Source organism: Pezoporus occidentalis, unplaced genomic scaffold (assembly GCF_034315485.1).
Source record: "Pezoporus occidentalis ecotype Australia unplaced genomic scaffold, CSIRO_AGI_Poc_V1 ctg88, whole genome shotgun sequence".
Lineage (NCBI taxonomy): Eukaryota > Metazoa > Chordata > Aves > Psittaciformes > Psittacidae > Pezoporus > Pezoporus occidentalis.
This window is the reverse complement of record NW_026916242.1, coordinates 1,885,083-1,910,004: the sequence shown is the minus strand read 5'-3', so window position 1 is coordinate 1,910,004 and position 24,922 is coordinate 1,885,083. Positions and strand designations below refer to the sequence as shown.

The window sequence follows — 24,922 nt, the reverse complement described above, 5'->3', positions numbered from 1 at the left end:
AATTTTTATTTGTGAGTATTCAGACATAAGCCTCAGGTGTGTTAGCAAAATACCATGACCTTGAATTGCAACCATTTTGATTGCATTTATAAATAAAATAAATATTAAATATATTATATTATAAACTCTCATAAAGGCAACACTAATACCTTACAGTCATCAAGCATAAAAGCTTACCTGGTGCACAGATGTGACTGCAGCCACCATTAAACTGGTTGCAAGGGTTGGTACACTGTTGCTGCTTACTTTTTGCCCAGACATGAATATCCATTGGTCTTTGTGGAAGATTCATGATCATCACAATCTGATCTGAACCATCATACTTATTAGCTCGGTAAATGCTTTGTGTGCTCCAGTCTGTCCAATATATGTGCTGATCAAACAATGTCATTGCAAATGGATGTAGAGCAGTGCTAACAATTACCTCACGATTTGTACCAGTGAGAGTGCATCGCTCAATCTTCTGCCTAAAATAACAAAGAAATGATTACATTTCTTTTGGTTCATGGATAAAGCCATGTCCTAACTAGTCCAGCAACCAGTATCCACCATTTCAGTAATGTGCACCAATATGTAGGGTGTTGTTTTGAGGTAAAAAACTCAAATTTTCTAACAGTAACGCATAGTAGCAGCTCTGTAATACTGACACAGTAATGTACTGCAAGTATCTGTCTGAAGATTGAAATATTTAAACAGCTGCACTACTGAGAACTAAAATGAATGCAAAATTTCAAGAGAGAATACTTTTTTGGAATAGGTATGATGTTAATGACTTCTTACAACAGGAGAAAACCAACAGTCCCATGAAATGGGACAGGCTTTCATTTCAGTTTCACCTTCTGCAGATCCAGAATTACACAATCAGGAAATACAAGCAAATTCATGAGATGACAAACATGCATTTTCTGCCATTTCTCACATAAGAACACAGGAGGGGAAAACATTTCTAATATATAATAACCACTATATATATATATAACATCTAATAGACACAAATGATAAATGTGATAGCATATGATAAACATTTCTTCCTAGTCAATCTTCCATTTTTTATTCTACCTTATGAAGAGTGTTAGCAATGCTAAGCAAAATGCCAACAAATAAGACTTCAAGGAGCCACAGAAAATCAGGGTTCAACTCCAAGTTCTGTGATAGACATGTTCTGCTATGCTATGCACAGACAGCACTACTAACCCTCAACCATCCTGTCACTGCTTCTCCCTCTCAGCCATTCCCACCCTCAATGACTATTTCAGCAGAGGTCAGTGGGGAAGCAGAAGATGATATGCTGATGCCAGGAGACTCAATATGCACTATACATGCAAGAACATTATTTCTAAGCATTGTTTATAAAATCATGATAAATGTTAGAGGTTCCTTTTATCACACAGAGTCCTGTCTGATAGACAGATCATACAAGAATGAAGCATGACAGAAGAGAAAATGGAAGATGTTCAAAAGTTATTTGCAATGAGGAAAACAAGAGAAAGATTACCAAGGAACAGAGGGGATTATTCAAAAGAAAAGAAAGAGCTTGACAGAAAAACATCAAGATATTCACTAAATGCTGAAAATGAGATGATACAGTTTCAGCAAGTTGAAGATAGGACAAGAATGAGCATGGATAAAGGCTGTTCCTTGTCTGCAGCTCCAAGCATCCTCCTGTTCAGTCACACTGTAATGTTCACACAGGAGGACTGCCAAATGCTTATTGACAGAAAGAACACACTTTGGGTTGTCACTGCGTCAGCAAGTATGGCATCATTCAACTGCACTGCTCTTCATACTCATCTCTGAAGAGCAGATAGAGGTTGTACAGTATGCTTACATATAAAGGTATAATGCCTAAGAAGTAGAGTGGTGTTTTCACAATATCAGTGGAACAGAACAATTCTCTAAGAGGCTGTGGCATCTTTCACACATAAGCTTCTGAAAATGAGCTAATAAAAATCCCAGAATGGCTCCTCAGAAGATAAGGATAAGGAAGCCATGGGACTAAAGATATCATAACTGGTCATTTTCTTCCTGCCAGCAGGTTCTCTCCCTGTTCATCACTGTGTGGCCAATACCTCTTGCCTGTGAAATTGAAAGGTCCGAATGTTGTTACTGGAGACTCCAGGCGGAATCTCCACCCTTCACTTCAAGTCACCAAAACAGTGCTCTCAAAAATGCTCCAACAACTTTGTATTAGCACCTGAATATAGTTTATCTAACTCAAAGCAACTATATGTTTAAGTCTTCTCTAGATACAAAATGTAATTCTTACCAATTCTATTTAAAGCATTCACTAGACTACCAGTGTGAGTTCAGTAAGAAAGGAAATGGTCAGTGAGAGAAAATGAGCAGATAGGAGATTTCTCAGAAATATGAACAGCTCCTCTCCTTTCACCAGCAGGAAGGAAAAGGATGTGTTTAATTTAAGGAGAAGAAAATCATAATTCGGTAATTTACTGTAGGAAAATAATAATAGGTGGACGCTGCATGAAATAAAAGCTTTAATGTGAAAGAACAGTTGTGGGAAAAGTGCAGGAAGACAGTTTTCTACGAAATTGCACTTCTACAGAAGAAAAGAAGCTCCATCACAACTTTCCTGCAATACAGGCTCAGGTAATTCCCCCTTTTTCATGGCACAGAGCACTTCTTAGGGGGAGCCCTGTACATAGTTCCCAGGTGTCAACAAGCTCTCATCTGTTGAGCGATTCTTAATATGTCGCATGCAGCAACTGTGAAGATATGGGAAAGGAACAGCATAAAACTAGCTACTTGAGATGTATGTCCAGGCTTGTGTGTGTGCCCAGCTGTCCCACAGTACTTACAAGGGAACAGGACAGTCTAGAAGAAAAGAATAAAACACTATTTTAGAGAATGTGGATAGCACCTTTGGGAGACTAGCGCAAACAAGAGGAGAATAAGCAAAAGTAAAAATGGAGTAGAATATACAGTTCACCCTTGTGATCTCCTGGTGTATTCAGAGATAAGAAGCACATATTTTTTGAGTGTCTGGTCTTCATATCTTATCCTATGCTGGAATTTGTCCTTCTAAAGAGGTAAAGGCCCTCCCCATGAAAGTCAGAATAAAGAAGACTTCATTCTGTTTAAGCAGATGCTCCCCTACCTCCATTAACTAGAATTTGAAAGAGAAAAGAGGACATCTCATTAGACACCCTGCATTCCCTTTAAAATAGAGGGTCCCATTACAGGCATCTTGCCTTCCTGCACACAGATGAATCCAAAGAAGAATGCCTTCCTCCCAGAAGATTCAATAGAGGAACTGACCATAATAGTTATTAAATTACAGACATCACTTTTCTGTCACAGAAAAGGAGAAGCAGGCAAAAGGACTGCTATGCTGAAGGAACCAGAAAGAATTAACCATGAACAATGTATGATGTAAAATGTACACTGAGATTTTACTTGTTAGCAAAGATGGTTATAAAAGTCCTGAATTGCACATAAAACCAACAAACTGTCAGTGGGTATAAGTGTCATAAAGCAGTAGACTTTGTCTAGTGTCATAAGACAAGTGTCATAAAGTACACTTTACACTGTGGCACAACAAAGCTTCTTACTTCACAGTAGTTCCACATCGAGACTTGACATTGCATTACTGTTGAGGAATACACTTAATGTTCTGTAATACAAAGTACCGAATTCAATTGAAATGCTGAAAAAAACAGTTTTAAAAGTGAGGAAAAAAAAATAATAGATCTACTAGAAAATTAACCAAATATAAACCAATAAGTGTGTTACAATACATACAGATTTCCATCAGCCCAGTATAACTGCTGTTCTTCATAGTCCAGGGTAAGCCCATTCGGCCATACCAAATTGGTGCTCACAATAGGTGTTCTGAAGTTTCCTCCAAGTGTAGCTCTTTCAATCTTTGCATTTGAACTCCAGTCAGTCCAGTACATATACCTGTCAATAACATGATTACAAGGTTATATTTTCAGCAAACAAAGCTCCCAAAGCTCTTATCTGCTCCAGGATATGTCCACCCTGCTGTCCCTCATTGAAGTGTGCAGTGCAAAACTACTGGAAAATAACTAATTCCTCCACTTTGGCCCACACATTGATAAGGGAATCTTCTAGCAGGGATCATTGGGGTCCACTGGAATGACCCTCAGAAAAATTTTTGCCACTGCTATGAGAATCCAATAAAGTCAATTAATCTCTCTCTTACCTTTCTTAATTTGAAATACAGTATAATTAGCAATGAAACTAGAAATACAGTAATACCCCCAGCCTCTCAGGGAATGTTTTGATACTGAAACCAGAATTTTCTGAGGCACTCAGAAAATACAACAGAAAATGGGAAAGACTCCACATAGAGACATCTCTATGATACTCTTGGAGAAATCTTCAAGATTTTGCCTTACACAGCAAATGGAGGCTGGTTAGTTGCCTGACAAATACCTGCTTTGAACATCATTCTCATTTACCCACAGCACCTGCCTCCCACCATCACTAAGTGAAGCCTCATGCACTACACATCCATCAATATTCAAAAACTCTCAGGATAAAACTCAAATCTCTGAGGCTGAGATCAGCTTAGAAAACTGAAACCTAAGAGTTAAGTCTACGACAGCTATGCACAGCTAGAACTTAGGGCTCAGAATAGGAAGTATCTGTCAGTCTTTGTCACAGTCTAATTAGTAGTTTCACCTACAGTCAAAGTATACAAAGTGCCACACATACCCTCTGCAGGGATCTAATACGATGGCTCTTGGTCGTGGAACCCGAGCAACCACTGTGCGGTTTGATCCATCCACAGCCATTGAGCTGATGGTCTGATTGAGGTACTCACTATAGTAAACTCTGCTGTTGATCCAGTCAAAGGCTATGCCATCTGGAGTCCCCAGGTCTTCAACACATGCAGTCAAACACACACAAGTTCAGTACAGTTTCCAAAGATATCACAACACTCTGACATAATGTGGCAACATTAAAGATCTCTCTGAAATGCCACAGGTATGAATATAAATTTGGCCATTTAAAAATCTGAAGAACTAACAATTAGGACTTAGGCAGTCCTGTGTATGCAGTAGGATTAAGAAGACCTTTTCTTCACAAAGACCTCAGTTCTGATTGCTGTTCTCCAAGTAACAGGAATCATCCCTCACTCCATAATATTAATTTACGATATATAATTTATTATATATAATTATATATATAAGAAGAGTCAAAAGAAACATTTCACCAGATACCTTAACTAAATAGTCTACCTTGGCCATTAACATAAAAGTACCAGCTGGGCTAGTGCTAGGTGCTGCAGCCCATTTTTTTTCAATATCAAATGACTCTGTATCACATTTCACTGCACTTACCGGATGCAACCACTGTTGGAGGGCTAATTCCTGGGTAAATACTAACATAACTGATTCTTCCTGTTCCTGAAGGATAACTTTGAGTAAAATATATACGGTTGTTTATGCTGTCAAAATCCAGGGCCACTGCAGTTCTTAACACATTGACTGTGCGGAAGGGAGGACTGTGATTTTCAGGATCTAGGTGGATACTTCTGAGGGCATTCTCAAGCGTAAAAATTAGGTAATCATCAGTTGAAATGGAACATCTCTTGCCATCACTGCCTAGTGTTCCAAAGGCACAACCACATTTGGGTGTCTGTATGTCAGGTAGTGCAAAACACAGATGAGAACAGCCTCCGTTGTTGTCCAAACAAGGGTTGTTGTTGACATCAAGGGGTGTACGTGACTGGAAGTGACTGTTGTAAATGGTAACATCCCTTAACCAATTAATGTTGTCTCGTATTACTGTTGGCTGATCAGTATTGCCTGGCTCCTTGCTGGCTTGGAAGACTTTTTTCAGGTTTCGATCCACCCAGATCATAGAATTTCCAAAAATAGTGATACCATATGGAGTTGGATAGCGACTGCCATAACGCACAATTTCAACATCACCACCATCAGGCTGAATTCTTGCTATCATGTCTAAGGAATCATCCACCCAGTAAATGTAGCCATTGCTGTGATCTATGGCCAACCCACGAGGTGTGACAATGCCCTCAGACACAAGAACTGTTCTGTTGGTACAGTCAAGAAATGCACGTTCAATCTTCGGATTTTGCCCATAATCTGCCCAGAACAGATATCTGGCTTTTGGGTCGACTACTACGTGCCTTGGCATATCTATAGTAGTTTTAAGCAGAACACGGCGATAAGTTGTGTTTAAACGCAAAACTTCTATAAAAGTTTCTGTCAGGAATGCATTTGTAAAATAAAGATTTCCTGTATTTAAAGAAAAAATAAAATTAAAAAAAAAAAAAAAAACAAACAAAACCCAAAGCAGAAAGTTAATATCTAGCATTGATACCTGAGAAACGTGAGCTGATAAAAAATCAAAACCATAAAATGAATATCCATAAACACTGTAGTAGTTGGAAGCATAAGATACTTACCTACCCTTTGAGGAATTAGAAAGAAGGCACCCAAACTGATGGGTGTCGTAACAGTCAATTAATTTCTAAAACCTCACTGATTGCCATGGGAAAATTAGTGGTGTAAGATTAAAAGTGCATTAACTACAATTGTTCTTTAGGTATACTTGTTGGGTTTTTTAATCTAAGCCTTTGGTTTGCCATTCCATAATTTTATCACTTTACCTTTTAGAACACACAACTGTGAAATCCACATTTTGGCACAGAACTGTATACTAAATTAAGAGTATACAGCAGAAGATTATTCTAAACCTCGTTGCAATAAGGCTATCAATCAACAGAAAATTTTTGCAAACATATATGTAATACGCATAGTATAAATTAAAGGTATCAATGGCAGTGGTCAGTTACTCAGAGTTGATGAACACTTTCTGAAGAGTTACTATTTGAATTAATCTCTAACATGTTTAAATTGGAACAGGAAGTGCAAGTGGGAAAATCAAAGTTCAAAGACAAAGTATTTCTTCTGCTTTCTCTACTTTTCATTACAATTTATAGGATTTATACACAGCATCTACATCTGAGGGTAGATGAACAGCCATCATTTCTTATTAACAGTGCCATCAGACAACTTTTGTGCATTCTTCTCTGGGACATGTTTTTCACTGTGGTAGTAAAGTACAGAGGTAAACTGGATGACAGCTACTTAGGAACTCACAGACAAAAGGAGACACCTAAGACAAACACGAACTCCTCATGAGAGAAAAGTTTCTATGTATCTGCTCTGATAAACTTTCGTTTTTATATGTATCTATCTATAAGAGCTATTCCCTGCTTTCTCTTGTTTTAAAATCAGTCTGTAGACACATAAGTTAGAATCATAGGACTCCCAGTCAAAATAGTTCCTTTAAGATCTGTTTACCCAAGTCTAAAAATTTCACAGTCTGTGAAGAATAGCATGCTGCTAAATTCATCTGTTCTTACCTGCTACCCAGTCGATTGCAATGCCACGGATCCCGTTTCGTCCTATTCCATTTGTAACAACATTTCTAAAATAAGAACCATCAGGTTTAATTTTACGTATTGCATTCTGAGAAGAAACTGTGCTACTGAAGTCACACCAGTAAATGAAACCAGAAGGCATGTGAACGTCCACATGAAGCGCATTTCTTCCTGAAATATTTTGAAAAGAAAAAAAAACTAATTACCTTTGATATAAACTAACTTATTTAAAACATGTGCTATGCCAGCCAAAGTGCAGGAATCATAATTTTTTCCCCTACTATAATATTCACATACCTCTTCCTGCCAGTGGTACCATGGCTTCAGAGTGATCAGATGTCTCTAAACTAAATCCTTTAATAGCAGAAAGCATAGAAACAACTACAAATGAGCTGTATGGGGAACAGGTTCTGTTATCAGGATTTAGCTGAAAGCCAGTAGCACAGGCACAGGAGAATAATCCACCAGGTACAGGTAGGCAAAGCTGCTGGCAAACTCCAATATTATTACTGCAGCCATTTGAGGAACCAGCAGAATCTGTGAAAGACACACATGGCAAGACATAAAAATCTGAATTTAATCATCACAAACTCTCATGGATATATAGCCAAATTCATATCTTTGCATAGTATTAACAACCAGCTGGCAAAAATAAAGAACTTAATCACTGTACATTTTAGCACATAAGTGTTACCAAGGGATTTGTTGGTTTCATGACATCTAAGATAAACTGGGCCAAGAAGCAAATAAGATGGATACATAAATTTTAAGCCAAAGAAACAAAATTTGTTACTCAGTCAATATGGCAATGATAATATTTCAGTAAATTTACATGGGCCAATAGATGCCTTAACTGGATGGTGGAATATCTCTTTATCAAAATCAGTTAAAATGCTTCTGACACTTTTTCTGAAAGCCCAATCGATTTCCTTTGAAAGAGCATGCATTCTCTCTCTGAGCAAGGTTCTGAGCTTTCACAAGTTGGATATCCTGAAATACCCCTTTATCAAATACTCACTGTCTCTGTAATACACACGCAGGCACTTCAGTCTTGGGACATTATCTCTCAGTACTACTTTGTTTGCTCCAGTGGACTTGTCAACTCGTTCAATAACTTCATAATCTCGATCAGTATAGTACAGAAAGGTATCATACACAGCAATTCCCCATGGATGAGAAAGATGAACCACCAGAGTCACACGATTTATACCATCCACATTGCCTTTCTCAATCTAAGAAATCAGTTTAAAGCTTAACATTACATTTTTTACATTAAAAGTTCAATGTAAGAATACAAAATCGAAATGCAATATATGCTACTAAAATCTTTTCATGCATGAGATTTTTATGTACAAGGTTGGAGGGAAAGCATCAGCAGGATGCCAACAACTTCTGTTTTCTCATTCATATTCATCATACATTTTAAATGGTAATTAGTAACAACATTTATTCAGATTTTGCTCAGTCCTGCAACTCCCAGTTAGATGATAAACTAAAGTAACTGAATTATGTATGGGAACCAGAATAATAGAGATAAATGAATAGGTAAAAAAGCAACTATTTACAAAATATCTCCTACCGTTCCTGTGCTTGTAACAGCCCAGTACAACTTTTGTTCCTTAATATCAATGGTAATGAACTCTACGTGGTCAAGGTTGCCAGTGAAGAGGGTTTGTATGCCTGATCCATCCATGTTTGCACTGGCGATCTTTGCTGGGACTCCACTCTCAGTTCCCTGGTCTGTCCAGTACAGCTTCCTGTAACACACATTATCACATCTGCTAACAAAGCTGATAAGAGATCAATAGACCACTTCAACATATGCTTAAATCCATCTCCTTCATCAGACAAGTACTCAAGCACATCTGAACAGACATCACTTTGAATCAGGACACAGTGAAAAAGAGACTTCATTTGAAAAAAGAAACAAACAAAAAAAGAAATGTCTTGAAAAAGACAACAATGCCTGATTAATCATTTTCAGAAACCCATAACCTCTCCCAGTATCATCCCACAGTACCATCAAGTAAACTGAAGTAGAGCACTAGGACTGTAACAAGAAAGCAGGAGATGAATAATTCTGTTTCCCAGATAGCTGAGGGGTTTCAGTAGCGAGTTAAGTTCCAATTTGTAAATAAAACTACAAGTTCGGAAAAATCTGTATGAAACAAAATTCCACTCTGTGGCTCTGGGGAATATGTGCACTGCTCTGGCCTCAGCTGCTGAAGAACACCTAGGGCACATGGCAGCCACACTTCCAACTAGGGACAAAACATCAGACTTCAATTCATCTTAAAGCCTGCCAAGTCACCAGCAGAGCTACCTACTAATATGGTCCTATGGAACACGATGATATTTTTGTGAGGAAAAAAAAGCATCATACTGCAATTTTAAGTACTCTGTTGGAAAAATAAACAAATTGCAGCCAATTCTGCTGCTATTTGGAGAATGCAGTATAATCACATTTAGTATTCTGCTCTTTAACACGTGGCATTCTTCCCATGTAGTGTGTCTTTCTGCTATAGAAAGGCATCAAGATAGACATCACAAGGTACTATAAAGACACACTTCAGAGTTCTCTTTACTCTGGGTTCCCATTTTTCAGAGATTTTTTTCCACAGTCATAATATTCTGGGATATTTTTGAGTAAAGAAATTGCCATACAAGTATATGGTAAATGAAGAGAATTAACATCTATGCAACAATTCAGGAAGCCATGCAAGTATTTTCTAGGGCTTAAAAACAATAAATAAATTCTGCATAAATGTGAAAGAAACAAACAAACAAACAAACAAAACAACCAAACAATAAAATCAGAAATCCTTCACTGTGAGGATGGTGAGGCACTGGAACAGGCTGCCCAGAGAAATTGTGGATGCCCCATTCCTAGAAATGTCCAACGATGCGGCCTTGAGCAACCTGGTCTAGAAGAATGTGTCCCTGCCCATGGCAGGGGTGTTGGAATTAGATGATCTTTAAGGTCCCTTCTAACCCAAATCATTCTGTGATTCTATAAAATTTAGGATGGAAGCTGAAGACCCCAAAAATTAGGGAAAATGTGGAGAATGTTCTCATGCAAAACCAACATCAGTTTTGGAAATTTACCCTCTTGCTGGATCAACTGTCAAACCAATCGGCGTGCCAGCTCCCAGAGAGGTGCCATCATTGGTAATCAGTGTTTTCCTGTACATTACATCTCCATGCAGCTTCAGGACCTATGCAAACATTGAACTCATCAGAGCATGGGATATAGAACTTATGATACATTTTCAAATTAAAGGAAGAAAGCCTAAATCCCCAGGGATTGAAATTGCAGAATACTCTCTCAAATACTATGACAAAAAGATGTTCTGTACTCCAACCATCCCCCTTCTCTAACATGCATCTCTTGAAAGAGCTACTTGCAGCCTGGAACCTGTATTAACAAGCAAGCATTTTTGGTATACAAATATTTAATCTTTCAAGTTCCATGATATCTTGAACGTATTACAGGCTGAAAGGCTTGATAAAATGCCGATTTAGAAAATATTCAATTTTATTTGTTTAAATTAGCTGCCTTGTAATCTAGAAGTATGTATTTATATTTTGGGACAAGGAGATCAATGACTGGGCTTATTCACAGTCATTACTGTATTATATATTGTTTATCCTCTATTTCCCTACACTAAATGGCAATTTTATCCTTCACAAACCATCACACTCCTGTCTCCAGAAAGCTAAATAATATTGTATCAAAACATTTGGGAGTGGATCTTGGCTCTTACTGCATTTGATGGCAAAATTCTTTACTATCAGATGGACTGCATAGGGATTATTGATTTGAAGGAAGAACAGTAAAATAATAATAACTGTAGTGATCAGAAAGGTTTAGTGCCAAATACCAGAAGCCTAATGATTGAATGGCTGGGGGGAAGGAGGGATATCTAAGCAGAAATCAAGTTCCCAGAATACACTGCTTTCAATCTTTTTGACTATGCTCGAATTTAGGTTTATTTTTTCAAGTTTGTACAGTATTTTTCTACAATTTGCATTTTAAAATTAATCTAATTTCAGTTTTTCACAAAACAAAGCAAAATTACTGATTTCAACCTGTACACTTAGCAGTGAAAATTCTAAGCTCTTATTTTCCAATTGCCCTTCTTAAATAATTACCTCAAGTGACTGAGTCCCTGGGTTACTGTAATACAGGTTTGCAGATATCCAGTCCAATGCCAGACCAATGGGAGCACCAATAACAGATGCTGGAGCAAAAACTGTTCTGTTGGATCCATCTGACCTCACTCTGTGAATTTCACCCTTGGAAAAAAAGATAACAAAAGTGAAAAAATGTCAAGAGCAGAAAACACTGTTCTATTCCAACTACATAAGTTTATGACTTGCAAATTCTATGGTATTAGCTACAGTGTGTGCTGCTAAAGCACGATATAAACAAGCATGCAGACATGCTGACCATGTCTGGGGAAGATCTGGCTCTGTAGTGCAGGCTCCCAGACAAGGTAGCACTGGGACTCACCACCCCAGTTCTTTACTGAGGCAACATGTGCAGTAAGTCTGCTCTGCTCTGGCACTTTGCTGGAAAGACAGAGGGGCAATGACATCTCAAAGGGACAGAATATACAGCACACCATTACAGCCTGAACTTTGCATCACTTGAAGACAAGAGGCTGTGCAGCTAACACTTGCCCAGTCCAGGAAGGGAAGAGGTGGACACAGAAGTAGACCAGTCCCAGGCAGTAAAAAAATGAAGAACAGGTTGCAGTTGCCATCTCAGAGCAGAAACAAGTGAGAATCAGCTTTAGGAAAAGCACCCAGTGATAATTTAGTCCATGCATATTCCTAATTGCTTTGTTACCATGATATCAGTACACTGTCTGAATATATCAGTATAGAATTGAAAATGGTGCTTCAGAAAGGAACCAATATATTAGATGGTAAAAATCTGAACAAGAACTCCAGGCCAAATTAATAGGTGGCTTAAATAGGCAGAAGTTCTAGACATCAGTAGCATGCTGCTTGCTGAATCCTAATAATGTAGTGCTATTTACAAATTAACCTGTGCTTGAATCCTTAGGCCTACAGAAAAAAGCAGGAAAGTAGAATAACTTTTGGTACTATAAAAATCCTACTTTAAGAGCCTGATGGATATTGAATATTTACAGCAGTGTCTAGTATGATAGGCACTGTAAAGACAGTGAGAAATTCTCCTACCTATTATTGGCATTTACAATTAATAACCTATGGAACATGGCAGCTGAAGATATAAATACTCCAGAAATGGTTTTCAAGTAGAACATGCTTATCTTTGTTTCCCGAGTTTGCTTCAGACAGGATGAAGTTGATGGATGTTCACCTGAGCATTAACTACTGCTTGAACTGTTGCATAGTTTTAGCTGTACTTTCTCTGCCAGTATTGTCAAGTGTAGACAAACGCCAGGGAAACCCAAACTTGCAACAGATGGAGACAAAAAAGGGTACTAAGGAAGAGGCCTTGTGGTAATGGACAAGCACTGCAGTTAAGAAAGTAGGCAAATATGTTTCTGACATTAGAAACTAGAGAAAGACCTTTTTTCCAGAGAGTGAGCCATGACTGACACAAGTGTGTCAGATGTGAGCAACAGCAGCCTGAGTCCTGCAGGTTGGGGTTACAGAACAGGGGACTGCCCATAGTCATGCATCTGTCAGGCTGAAGCTCAAGACCCAACTAAAATACAGCACTAATCCACACACAGCCAGCAGAGGCAACTGGCATTTCACTTGCCAGCTCTGTCAACAGATATATCAGCCCCTGACCTCCAGCACAACTGTTCAACCTGTTGTAAATGTCAGCTGTACCTGCTGGCTGAGATTTGTCAAAAATGTTTTTTCAGACTGCAAGGAGGATCAAACAGATTCCTGAGAATTTATCTATTTCCCTTGACAAAAGGTTTGCTTAAATAGGTCTATTTAAGTACTTCATGGGAACTAGCCATTCTAATTTCCAAAGAAGAAACAATAAGTTATAATTCCTGTATGAGTGCCACGGAAAAGGCTTTAGAGTGAGTAAAGGAAATGTAAAGGAAAGAGGTTGGGAGAAAAAAAAAAAACAACAAAACAAAACACAAAAAACAAAAAAAAAACAAAAAAAAAAAAAAAAAAAAAAAAAAAAAAAAAAAAAAAAAAAAAAAAAACCCCAAACCATAAATCTTGTGTGGGTGAAAAGTAACAAGCTAGGGAACACAGTTTCTTAGCTCAGGACAAGCATTAAAATCACTTCGACAAACAATTATGATCAACTATTAAAAATCAGCTCAAACTACTTTTTAGATCTAGAAAACTTGTATGTGCTACCTCTAAATTGTTGTGACTTTGCAATCAATTTATTCTATTTAAAGAAAAAGTTGCCTCTCTACTATGTTACTTTATTAGAGTGCTCAGGCTCGATGTATCTTCGTTCTAATGTTTAGAGCCACTGTGTCCCATGTACTGCTCACACAGAGAGCTATTCTGGCTGTGTTTGCAGAATTAAGTCCTAAATCAAGAGAGAGGAAAGAGTGGACTATAGCAAAGAGGAACTGAGAATATGGTTCTGTCAAGGCTTTCTGATATTTCCCATTCACTTCTCTGACTGAAATAGAAATACCATTAACCAAGTATTTCAGCTGACAAAGATGAAAACTAGCTTACAAAAGAGATTAAGCTTCTTTATCTTATCCTAGGAGGGAAAACAAAGCAAAAAAAATCCCCAATCAAACAACAACAAACCAAACACCCCACATTTCATTCTTTGCAATTATATGCATCAAAATTCTTCACTGCAATCCTAATATATTTCAGTCAAAAACTAATTTAAAATAAGGAGTCTTATTTCAGTGTACATTTGAACACAAATACTAACTTACCGGATTTTCAACCCAATAAATCATCTGTTCAGAATCATCAAAGTCAACATCAACACCATTTTGAACTCCTGCTATTGGAACCATCGCATCATTCATCTTTTCCTCAGGGTTCAGAGAAATTCCATAAATTATATTATCTCTTACAGCAATAAGGAAAGGGTGTTCAACTGTGAAAACATGTAATGTAGTTCAGAGTTATTTCTGATCAAGAAAATGGCATTACAATATGCTTCCCCTCTTCCACCCAAAAGTTCCATGATGCTCAGAATGGTTGAATATTGTCAGTGATGTTTTGAAACACTTACTTACAGGTTGTGCCCACACTAGGAGTGTGGTTATCAGTTATTGTAATTGTTTTAACATTTAAAGTTTCAGCACTGTGCAATCACAATGCACAAACAAGCAAATTCTGAGAAGGAGAATGTAAATAAGGCAGGATCATTCATTGCTGACCAATCTCTGAGAATAGGAATCAGAAGGACAAAGCTCAGAGGCTCTCCAGGAAATGCCTGATGATGGGTTCTAATGCCTACTGAGCAGCAGTCACAAGCAAGGTACAATGTCACAGCAGCAATTGCTGATCTTTATTGTATTGTAAGTGTTCAAGGCCAGGTTGGATGGGTTTTTGAGCAACCTGGTCTGGTGGAAGGTGAAAGACTTCTTTTGGTTTGGTTTGGGGGAGTGGTGGTTATTTATTATTATTTTCTTCACTGGCTGCTAAATACATTTATATAAATTTTGCAGTAAAAATTTTGACAGTAAAAAATGCAAGCCAACACATGATTGCACTTCTCAAAAATTATTCTCCATACTTCTCTCTTGCAGCTGGAGGTATTTGTCAAATTTGACATAAACTTAGATATTGTTTGTCTCAGCAGAAAGATCACATTTGGACCAATAATTGCCTGAAGACATATAGCTAGCTCTGTGAAATTCTTGGACTTCTTCCATTCCCCCCACTGAAGAATGCGGCATGCCAGTGCTCTTGTATAAAACATTTGCAAAGAACAGCTAAATTCATGTGAAATTGTTCCAATGCATACAAGATCCTGGAGTCATTATTCCCTTTTGAATTGTACACACCACAACACTACTGAATCCAGCTGAGATATAGATATGTGAATTCTCTAGGCTACACTGTTTGTACTTTACAAGTTTGATAATCTCATTTAAAACAAGTATATTCTACACCAAATTTTTTGCTGATTGCTTCAAGCTTACCACCTATGCAAATCTATACAGTCTGATTATTCCTCATTCACATTAATGGACAAAGAGCAAATTTGCTGAGCTATACAGATCTAAAAATCTGGGTAGCTTCAACAGATAGACATTAATATAACTTCTGCAATCTTTAAACGTAATACATCATATACGTTCACACGAAAAATTATTATCCATAGGAAATTAATATATCGTTATATTAAATATGCAAATTTGCCATATTAATACCAGATTTTAACATACACAAAATCCTGTTTTGTTTACAAGCCAGCTTGATGCAGTCACCATCTTTAATGTCAACCTGAAATGCAGTTTAAAGTAAAATACACGCAAAGGCAATCTTATCAGCATTCTTCTTATGTAAAGCTAGAAATAGCGCAATCCTAGAATCAATGCCTTTCCATCAAGCTAAAGTCAGCAGCATTTAATATGGGAACTAAGTAGGCAGAGACCATCAACACCATTGTTTTGTAGAGACACTAGGCAATCATATGGATGCAGCTCAGTTTAATCTTTCTGAAAGGTTGTGCTGGCCTTTTAAAGTAAACAATGCCAGCAAAGGTAAGGATAATAGCAAATATTAGAAAAGAAATGGCTAGTGCCTAATCCTTTGCAGTCACTAGCAATAATTAAAAGCTTTTACTGTGAAGGAATCAGCATATATTTTATAATATTTTCTGCTGTGCTGACCTTCAGCAACTTTTTTTTTTTAATTCCCCAAAGCTGCAGCTGTTTTTTACATACTGTTTTAAATGTATAAATTCCATCTAAAAAGAAAAAAATAAGCTCAAATAGTATAAAAGAACTGTGCTTCATGAAAAGATATTTCTATTTCTCTTATACAATTTATAGTCAGCATTTATGCAATTTATAAAAGGGCCACAACTGCACCTAAATAGACAAAGGGAACTTTGCAAAATGTGGGAAATAAAGATAAGAATTGTCAATAGCTCAATTCAGCAGCAGAACTGGGTCCAGCTCTGCACATGCATGTGCTTTGTCACTGTCAAATTCTGTTTCTTTCATGAAATCTCCATAAGCCTGCACATACTAAAACCAGTACAGATTTCTAAAGGGAACCCTCGTTTTTTAAATACAAATTTTCATTTCATTTCAGATTATATAAATGGTAATTCTCTTAATGCTGGTGTGAAAAAATGTGAATACAATATAGCTCTTTAAAGAACACACTGCTAAGTATCAAACAGGAAAGCAGCATCACATGGCTTATAAAATTTGAGTAGTTTAAAAAGAAAGGATCTTTTGACTGACAGAGATTTGTTGTGTTAGCTCATCCCAAAGACACTTTCAACTTAAATTTCAGTGATTTGAAGCTTCGTTATCAGGGAGGCAGAGGCACCAAAACATACTTCATATCTGTACCACTGATGAAAAATTAATAATCAATGCTTTATCTGACAAAACAAATCAGGTCAATTTTCACAAACTGCCTACCGATACTTAGAATTTTTGTGACTTTTAATCAGTTAGCTAAATGATTTTTACAAAACATTGCCGTCTGTGGACTGTTCAAAGAAGGTTCAGCAGTACTTTTTGATACAAAGTTTTATTTGCAAAGTTTTATTTCAGTTACAGCTGCACCACCTGTAGCATCTGCAATTCTAGGCTGTGTTTCTGGACCTCCTGCATTTGACATACTAATTTTTATCACAATAGAACATGTACCAGGGCTGAAGGAGAGCTACTGACACTATTTATCCTGAAGGACAAAAATGGCATAAGAAATGGGCACAAACTGGGGAAAGACTATATTTGAACAGAAAAGCAGGTTTCCAAGTATCAAAACCATGAGGTTCAGTGAGTTTTAGGGGCAAGAAACCAAAATAATCTTAGAATGCAGCTCACCTAGTGAAAGACGATATGGTAGTCAAGGACAAAAATGAAACAGACTTGAGTGACCAAGAAAGTCCTTTCTTGTTCTGTATCCCAACATTCTTAGAATTGCAACTCTTAAAAACAGATTTCTAGGCTAAATATTTATCATGAGAACAACATTCTGCCAGAGTATGTTTTTAACCAAGATTAAACTCCTTCTAGACATATTCCAACATCAAAATATTCAATGTGTTCAGAAATTTTAAACTATAGTTTCTTTAAAGCACTTTGACGTACTAAAAGAGCATCTGAATCTCTGACTGATTTCTTTTGAGAACCTGGCTTCAAACCTTTAGGCCAAGTACATTCCATCCGTCCTACTGCCTGGAAAGGCACCAGACTCTGATTTCATGAGCAACATCCCACAGATTTGAAGTATCCCTTTTTGCATGACAGAGGGGTGGATTTGATAGTGTCAGGTCTTTTTTTTCATCTCTTGCTATTACTGCCCTACCTCTCATGCAATTCCTGTTATCAGGAGAAAGCATCCATCCTGAAGGACAAGCACAGGAAAAAAATAGTGGTCCAGATGAAGAAAGCAAGCAGAGGTGGCTACAGGGGGACGCTGCACAAGAATTGATACCTGAAAAGAAAAAAAGATAGTATTAGCAATTGTAACAATATGAGCAACTAGAAGGAATATTCAATCTCATTGCTACTGATAATACTAACCCAGCACTAAAACCACTATTTCCTTAAAATTGAAAAACTAATTTATTTCCAAGAACCACAAGTAATACAATGCACTCGTAACAGGATATAATTTTTTCGTGTGAAGCCAGTACCATTATCACAGTGGTCTTTTCTTTCTTTTTCATTTTTTATGCATCATAGAAAACCTTTCAAACTCCTTTTCAAACTTAACTACACCAGGATTTTCAGTCTTTGATCATTAAAACCCTTCTAAATGAGGGATTTATTTACTGAAGCTTCTTTGAGAAAACTAAAACCATAAAATAGTCACCTGTTCAAAGGTAGTGGGAGTTCAATGCAGAATTTCTTGGATCACTGTGAAGGTGGTCACTACTGACTGCTATTATTACTGTACACTAAATATACAACTATTTAGATCACTTCCACAAAATTGCTGCTAAAGAGGATTTTTCAGGATGATCCATCATCATAGGAAAATAAAAATCAGCTCTTGAGTATGTCCTTAACAATTGCAGCAGGGCTCATTCTAAGAATCTTGGAAATTCCAGGAAATACACAATTGTTTTTAATATAAAAACTATCAAGGAATGAAATCAAATTAACAAGATTACAATAAAACAATGACATAAACTCAAACTGTAAAAAAATTATTCATCTCATCAATATAATAAATCTAAACTCTAGCTGGTGTAAGAGCCAATGATTTACAAAAAAAGGAGAGTGAGTAACAGTTTTAATATGGCATCTGAAATTTCAATCTGCAAATAATCAGCATGTTCTGTTAATTTGCAAGTGCTTTCTTTTCTCCTTCTTTGTCTGGCCACATAAAGTAGAACTGAACAATTCTAAGTGAAAAAATCATAAAATGTACTAATTTAATATAATGAATTAAAATAACCAATTTTCTCCACCTGTGGTAGAAATATTTTTATACCTTGGGTTGTAAAATAAAACCTCTTAAACCAGAACTATGATGTATAAATTAATGGTACCCTCTGGTTACTGAACAATTTGTAGTAGAATGCTAAGGGGCTTTAACTCTGAATATGGTTAAGGAAGGTTTGGTTCCAAAACAGTCATAGCCCTAAAATTACTAACACCTTACTCAGACGCAACTGCTCACCCTCCCCAGTATGAAAGTTTTAAAGAAAAAAAGTCAGTCATCATTACATTTATAATCAGAAACACTCCATACACAAGAAATAGAGCAGAAAATGAAACACAATATTCATGTCAAAATATTTCCCCCTCTACAAGTCACACCATGAAATGACAAAAAATTCCGATTTAGAAGATAACTCTATCTAACAAACAGAAAAAAAAAATAAATTGTTTTTTAATGTCTTTCATCTGCAAAGGATCACCTGAATTCAGGATTTATCAGAAATCCTGAATGCAATGAAGCAGTTTATTTATTATTATTATTTCATTAAGCAAAATAAGACAAAAGTGCTTTCATGGAAGGTTAATGACAGTAGTCTTGTTTAAAAGAATAATTTCATTAACATTTGAGGAACTGAGTGTGGTATTAGAGACAAATCTTGACAATTAGAATGTTTTCCAAAAAATGCTCTGATTTTCTTATAATAACATTTAAAACAACGCACAAGCAAGTGGTACCTACTACTTCCCTACTATTCTTTTGGGCTAGTCATTAGAACTACATGCTACCTAGGTTACTCTCCCTAAACGTGAGACTGTACAGGCTGAAATGACCTTCTGTTGCAAGTCAATAGTATGAATGATTTGCTTGGTTTAATCCAGCCCATTTCCTGACAAGACTGATTCCAGAAGAGCTTATGCATGACACTGCTGCATGGCCTATTTTTGTCATTACTAAAGTTGGTTTGCTGAACTTACCATTAGGTTGCTTTACCGGGTGGACTGCCACAAGCCCCAAAGGCTGATGAATGTTATAAATCATAACTGTCTGGTTTCCTCCATGCCATTTATTGGCCCGAATTACTCTATTAGTATAGCGGTCACTCCAGTACACGAAATCTTCAAAGATAGTTAAAGCATGTGGATGCTGCAATATCTAAAAGGCAAGGGAGTTTAACAATTTAGTTCTAGAGATATTTATATGTAAAGCTTGCAATGAAGTAACAACAGAGCTAAGCATAATTTTAAAAAATAAGAAAAAACATCATTTTGTCTCAAAAGATATTTTGCAGCAAAAGAACATGAAATACCATCTACTGCCTGAAAACAAGGCATTAATTATCTGGGAAATATACTTTTTCTTTAAAATGAAAATGCTGAATAAACCCTGTGAGGTGTACAGCATGAGGAATTAACAAAGCAGCCTAACTGTAGGGCAGAGCACAAGGAAACAACAGATAAAGACCCGATTCTAGGTTTCCACAGGCACCAGAGGAAATCTCTAGTGAGAGTTATGGACCTCTCAAGACCTTGTATCTCTGATAAGCTGCTCTATAATTTACCAGAAGGTCGAAGAAGGTGGCTTATTTAAATTTCAGAAAACCACAAGTGAAGAAGGTTGCACTGGCTCCCATTTCACAACAATTGGCTCTCTAGCTAAAAATAAAATCTCCAAGGTTCAGTTTTTGAGAATATGCACGTGGTTATTTATACCAGCTTATGTGTATCAAATGAACATCTGAACTGTTGTGCTGGTACAGGGAAAGCGTTACAAGCAGTTCACTGAGAGACAGCCTTTAAGAGGGGTGGTCTTTATGAAGTGCCCTACACACAGCAAGTCCTGGCAGCATAAAACCTTTCACTGTTGCCAAGAACAGCAGCAACCATAACTCACAGAAGGTGATCAGGGAAACTTCTTCCAGGTTTTTTGTGCTGTATTTGCCTATAGCAGTGTCAGATGTCATCTTTAGACTTCATGCATGAAGACAGAAAAACAGAATACTCTAAAGCACCAAGTCTACAGTCAACTCCAGGTTCTGTCAAAGATCTGAGAGGCTGTGAACAGGATATGTACAGCTGCAGCAAGTAGCTAAAATACTTCATATCTGCTTCACCCAAGTCTTCTGCAGAAAAATACATTCAAGGCTCTGACAGTGCAATGACTGGAAATAGGTTAAGGACTACCTGGAAGGACATGGGAAAGCAATGGTTTCTTATTAATGTCTTACCAGATCACTTGCAACCACCTGTCGTCTGTTGTTTCCATTGTAATCACAAAAATCAATATAATCAAGATAAGCATCAGCAAAATAAAGAAGCTTATTTGGGTAATCAATGGAGAGTCCATTGGGCCAGTAGATTTTGTTGTTAATAATCACTGTTCGCATTTTGCCATCCATGCTGGCTTTTTCAATTCGAGGGTTTTGGCCCCAGTCAGTCCAGAACATTACGTGAGCACTGAAAAAAGTAACCTGTGGTTACCAATCTGAAAAAGAAACTAGCAGCCTACTGAGAAACATCACACAAAGACTCATTAGCAAAAAAATAGAAACAACCTTTTAAGAAAAGTCCTATGCAGTGATAATGAAATTATTCATTTCAGCAGTATGCTGACTGAAGATATTACCATAATTTCTGTTGTAAAGGCTTTTAATACTTCTATTGCTGTTTTCATTTCTCAGTAATAGAAGCATATAGAAGCTACTGCTATCATGGGTTTTCAAAGTTGATTATAATCTGATTCTCTAGTTCCTAAATAATCATTCGATATGGGTTTGTATTTTTACAGGCATGCATTGGTAATGTTAACAGTGATATAACTGAAGAGCCCCACATAGCTGGCAGTAAGTGGACTTCAAGGCACTGAAGAGCTCAAAAAACAGTAGAAGTTTGTACATGAACAGCTCAAATCATAATATTTGATTTACTCTATGCCATTTGCTGCCTGAAATGGGAAAGTGATTTTGTGATAACATTAATATAGTACAGATAATTATTTTAGATTTGGGGCTATGAAGGAACATGTTTCCTTGCCAGGTAGGCATACCACATTATGCTACATATAAGTGTGTGGTATACCATCAACTCATAATGATATGTCAGAATTTTGAATTAATAGTACTAGGAAGCAAATGTAGAAAAATCTGTTTTACAGGAAAAATAACATCCTGTTACAGTCAACAGAGCAAGAGATTGCAAAATCACCCTATGACTTTTAAAAGTAAATCAACTCTGCAAGCACTATTTTAAAAAATCTTCTTAAGTTTTCTCTTGCACTTGTCAGTTGCAATTATAAAAAAAATTGGGCATGTCTCAAATCTGAATATTGTCACATCATAAATTATGCATCTTTTCAAAACAAAACATAAAAAAAAAGAATCTTACTCATTTCTGGGATCTAACACTAGTCCCCTTGGGTTTGTTACATTTTCACTGATCAGCACCATCCTGTGGCTCCCATCCATTTTAGAGACTTCAATTGTTTCCAGGACAAAGTCTGTCCAGTAAAGATTGCGACCTACCCAATCTACTGCTATACTTTCAGTCACGGTGACACCACTGTCAAACACCTGTTTAATAACAAAATATTAAAAACAGAAAAGGAGAGAGAGACAGAGAAAAAAACTGGTTGATACTAATTTTTTACCTGTTGCATTTCGATAGATATGGAAAATGGGGAACGACATCTCCAACGCTTTTAGATCTCTTATGCAGAATGAGTCACAATGTACACATCCAAAGTGCTGACAAACACCCAAAAACTCCTACTAACTTCAGTGGCTCTATTGAAGAACTTAGCACCTACTAATAGGAAAATCAAGCTATAGCCTGATGTTAAAAAAGGGCTTCTTGAAAGCATTCAGTTTAATTTTTCAAAAAGCTATATGAAATGTTGACTTAGTAGCTATGAAGTTGTTTCACTTTGTCTATGTTATCTCTCTTTTAACTATGCTGGGATTTCCCTTTCTTAACTGGAGGTAGTTTCTTCATTTTCCCTCTGCAATAGAGAGACAAGAATAATGGCAAAACTTACTATTTTTCTGTCAGTCCCATTTTGATAAGCACTCCAAATTTTATCCTCTGTTGTATCAGACCAAAAGATACGATCTGTGACTGAATCAAAATCAATAGCCACAATATTCCTCCCATCCCGAACCAGAGAATAAATACTGTGTGACTGAGATGTGATGTTGTCCGCGACAATTTGGTTACGACTTGCCACCAGCAAAAGAAGATTTCCAGACTCTGTCAAAGGAAGAACAAAATTAAATAAATTAATTCAACAGTAATTCTGTGAGAAAAAGAAACACTGAGAAATTTGATATGGCTTTATACCATCAAAGCTATTGTATCTAGATACACATATTGAAAGGACAAATTCAAATCAATTCTTAGGCAAAGATCATAGAATAGTTAGGGTTGGAAAGGACCTTAAGATCACCTAGTTCCAACCCCCCTGCCATGGGCAGGGACACCTCACACTAAACCATCTCACCCAAGGCTCTGTCCAACCTGGCCTTGAACACGGCCAGGACAGAGCATTCACAACCTCGAAAACAATATTTTATCTTATCCAGTCTGTCCATCCTGCATCTACCTTGGCTCTTCTCCACCGTTTCTCCATCCTTTACTCTTTCTACCAGACTCCCTTTTGAGTCTCATATCTGGACTTCAGGTCCTCTTCCCCACTGTCCAACCGGTTTGCTACTTGGATGCCGTAAGGACATCCAACACTCATTCCTCCATAAGCCACTCTCAGATCCCAGTCCTGACTCAATCCCCTTTAAGTTCTTTATACTACCAGTTACTCTACTCAGCCTGGTTCTTGCTCCCTTTTAGCCAGCCAGCTCCGTTTTCCTACCTTTTGACTGCATGGGGACCAGGAAAGAGAGTAAACAGATTACAGGAACGCCAGCTGCTTGCTGTGGATAGATTACTGTGCAGCAGTTTACACTGGTAAACTGCTGAAAAACAACTGAAGAATAGCAACATGAAGACAGCAAACTATGAGAATCTCCCTATTAGTAAAGGCCAAACATATTTGCAGGTAAATTGCAAGAGTCTTCCACAACCTGAGTATATCCCTAAACCAGAAAACCTGTGGTGACAAATTCCACTGAGTATATAGCTCCTCTGTACTGTCAGTGTACTATGCAAGAGATACAGAACAACAGACACGTAGGCTGTAGCAGTGTTGTCTACTCTTCAGAAGTGAGCAAGTATGGCATAGGCACAAAGTAAGTTTTGTGAAAGGCTGGGATTTAAACACTGAACTTTGCAAAGAGAAAATTTTAACCTATGGCTCACATGTGCCTGGCATTGCTATTTTGCAGAGTATTATTTTAAACAACTCCAGGGTTTAAAAAAAAAAATAAATACAGGGTTAAATTTTACTTTAAATGCATTAATTTCAAGGAAACAATAGTTTCCAATAAAACTCTCAGATGACACTTTTAATACTCTGGGTCATCCGTCTTGAACAACTTGAAGTGGCTGTTGGCACCAGGTCTTTTAAAAAGAACAATATGAAAATGACAAAGCTGGATATTTTCCAGACACTGTTGTGATTTTTTAGGTTGACATCAATGTTCCTCACCTGCTGCTTTACAAGCCTTCCCATTGGTTTCTAAAATGTATCCTTCATCACAGTAACACCTAAAAGACCCCCTCTCATTGTAACAGTGCTGACTACAAAAGCCTGGAGGGTCACATTCATTAATATCTTCACAGGTCTTGGAGTCATTTGCCAGCTGGTATCCAAAAGGACAGGTACACTGAGCTCCAAAGGGTCCTTGAATACACTCATGAGTGCAGCCAGCGTTATTGTCAGAGCAGCTCTCTTGATCTGAAATGGCATTGAGGAAGGAAATTAGCAAATAATTAATAAAAGCTTCTTATGCTAAATTTAATACTTTGTAATTGCATTACTAGCCTAAGACTGCTGCTAAAACATAACTGCACAATCATCAGTTATGCAATATGAGACTTA

The 24,922-nt window shown here is 37.1% G+C and overlaps 1 protein-coding gene across 2 annotated transcripts in view; it reads right to left on the bottom strand.

The window, feature by feature from the left end:
• LRP2 (LDL receptor related protein 2) overlaps window positions 1-24,922 on the bottom strand; it is a 123,849-nt gene that overhangs the window by 45,723 nt on the left and 53,204 nt on the right. For both annotated transcript variants that reach the window (XM_062604788.1, XM_062604789.1), the window contains exons 26-42: window positions 24,530-24,778; window positions 22,967-23,178; window positions 22,318-22,502; window positions 21,162-21,390; window positions 19,912-20,089; window positions 17,852-17,980; window positions 14,278-14,444; window positions 11,552-11,695; window positions 10,505-10,614; window positions 8,979-9,156; window positions 8,418-8,631; window positions 7,697-7,936; window positions 7,382-7,570; window positions 5,328-6,248; window positions 4,699-4,864; window positions 3,760-3,918; window positions 178-467 (exon numbers count right to left, since the gene is read on the bottom strand). In XM_062604788.1, coding sequence (XP_062460772.1) covers window positions 178-467; window positions 3,760-3,918; window positions 4,699-4,864; window positions 5,328-6,248; window positions 7,382-7,570; window positions 7,697-7,936; window positions 8,418-8,631; window positions 8,979-9,156; window positions 10,505-10,614; window positions 11,552-11,695; window positions 14,278-14,444; window positions 17,852-17,980; window positions 19,912-20,089; window positions 21,162-21,390; window positions 22,318-22,502; window positions 22,967-23,178; window positions 24,530-24,778 — 3,960 coding nt within the window. The remainder of the gene's footprint in view (window positions 1-177; window positions 468-3,759; window positions 3,919-4,698; window positions 4,865-5,327; window positions 6,249-7,381; window positions 7,571-7,696; window positions 7,937-8,417; window positions 8,632-8,978; window positions 9,157-10,504; window positions 10,615-11,551; window positions 11,696-14,277; window positions 14,445-17,851; window positions 17,981-19,911; window positions 20,090-21,161; window positions 21,391-22,317; window positions 22,503-22,966; window positions 23,179-24,529; window positions 24,779-24,922) is intronic.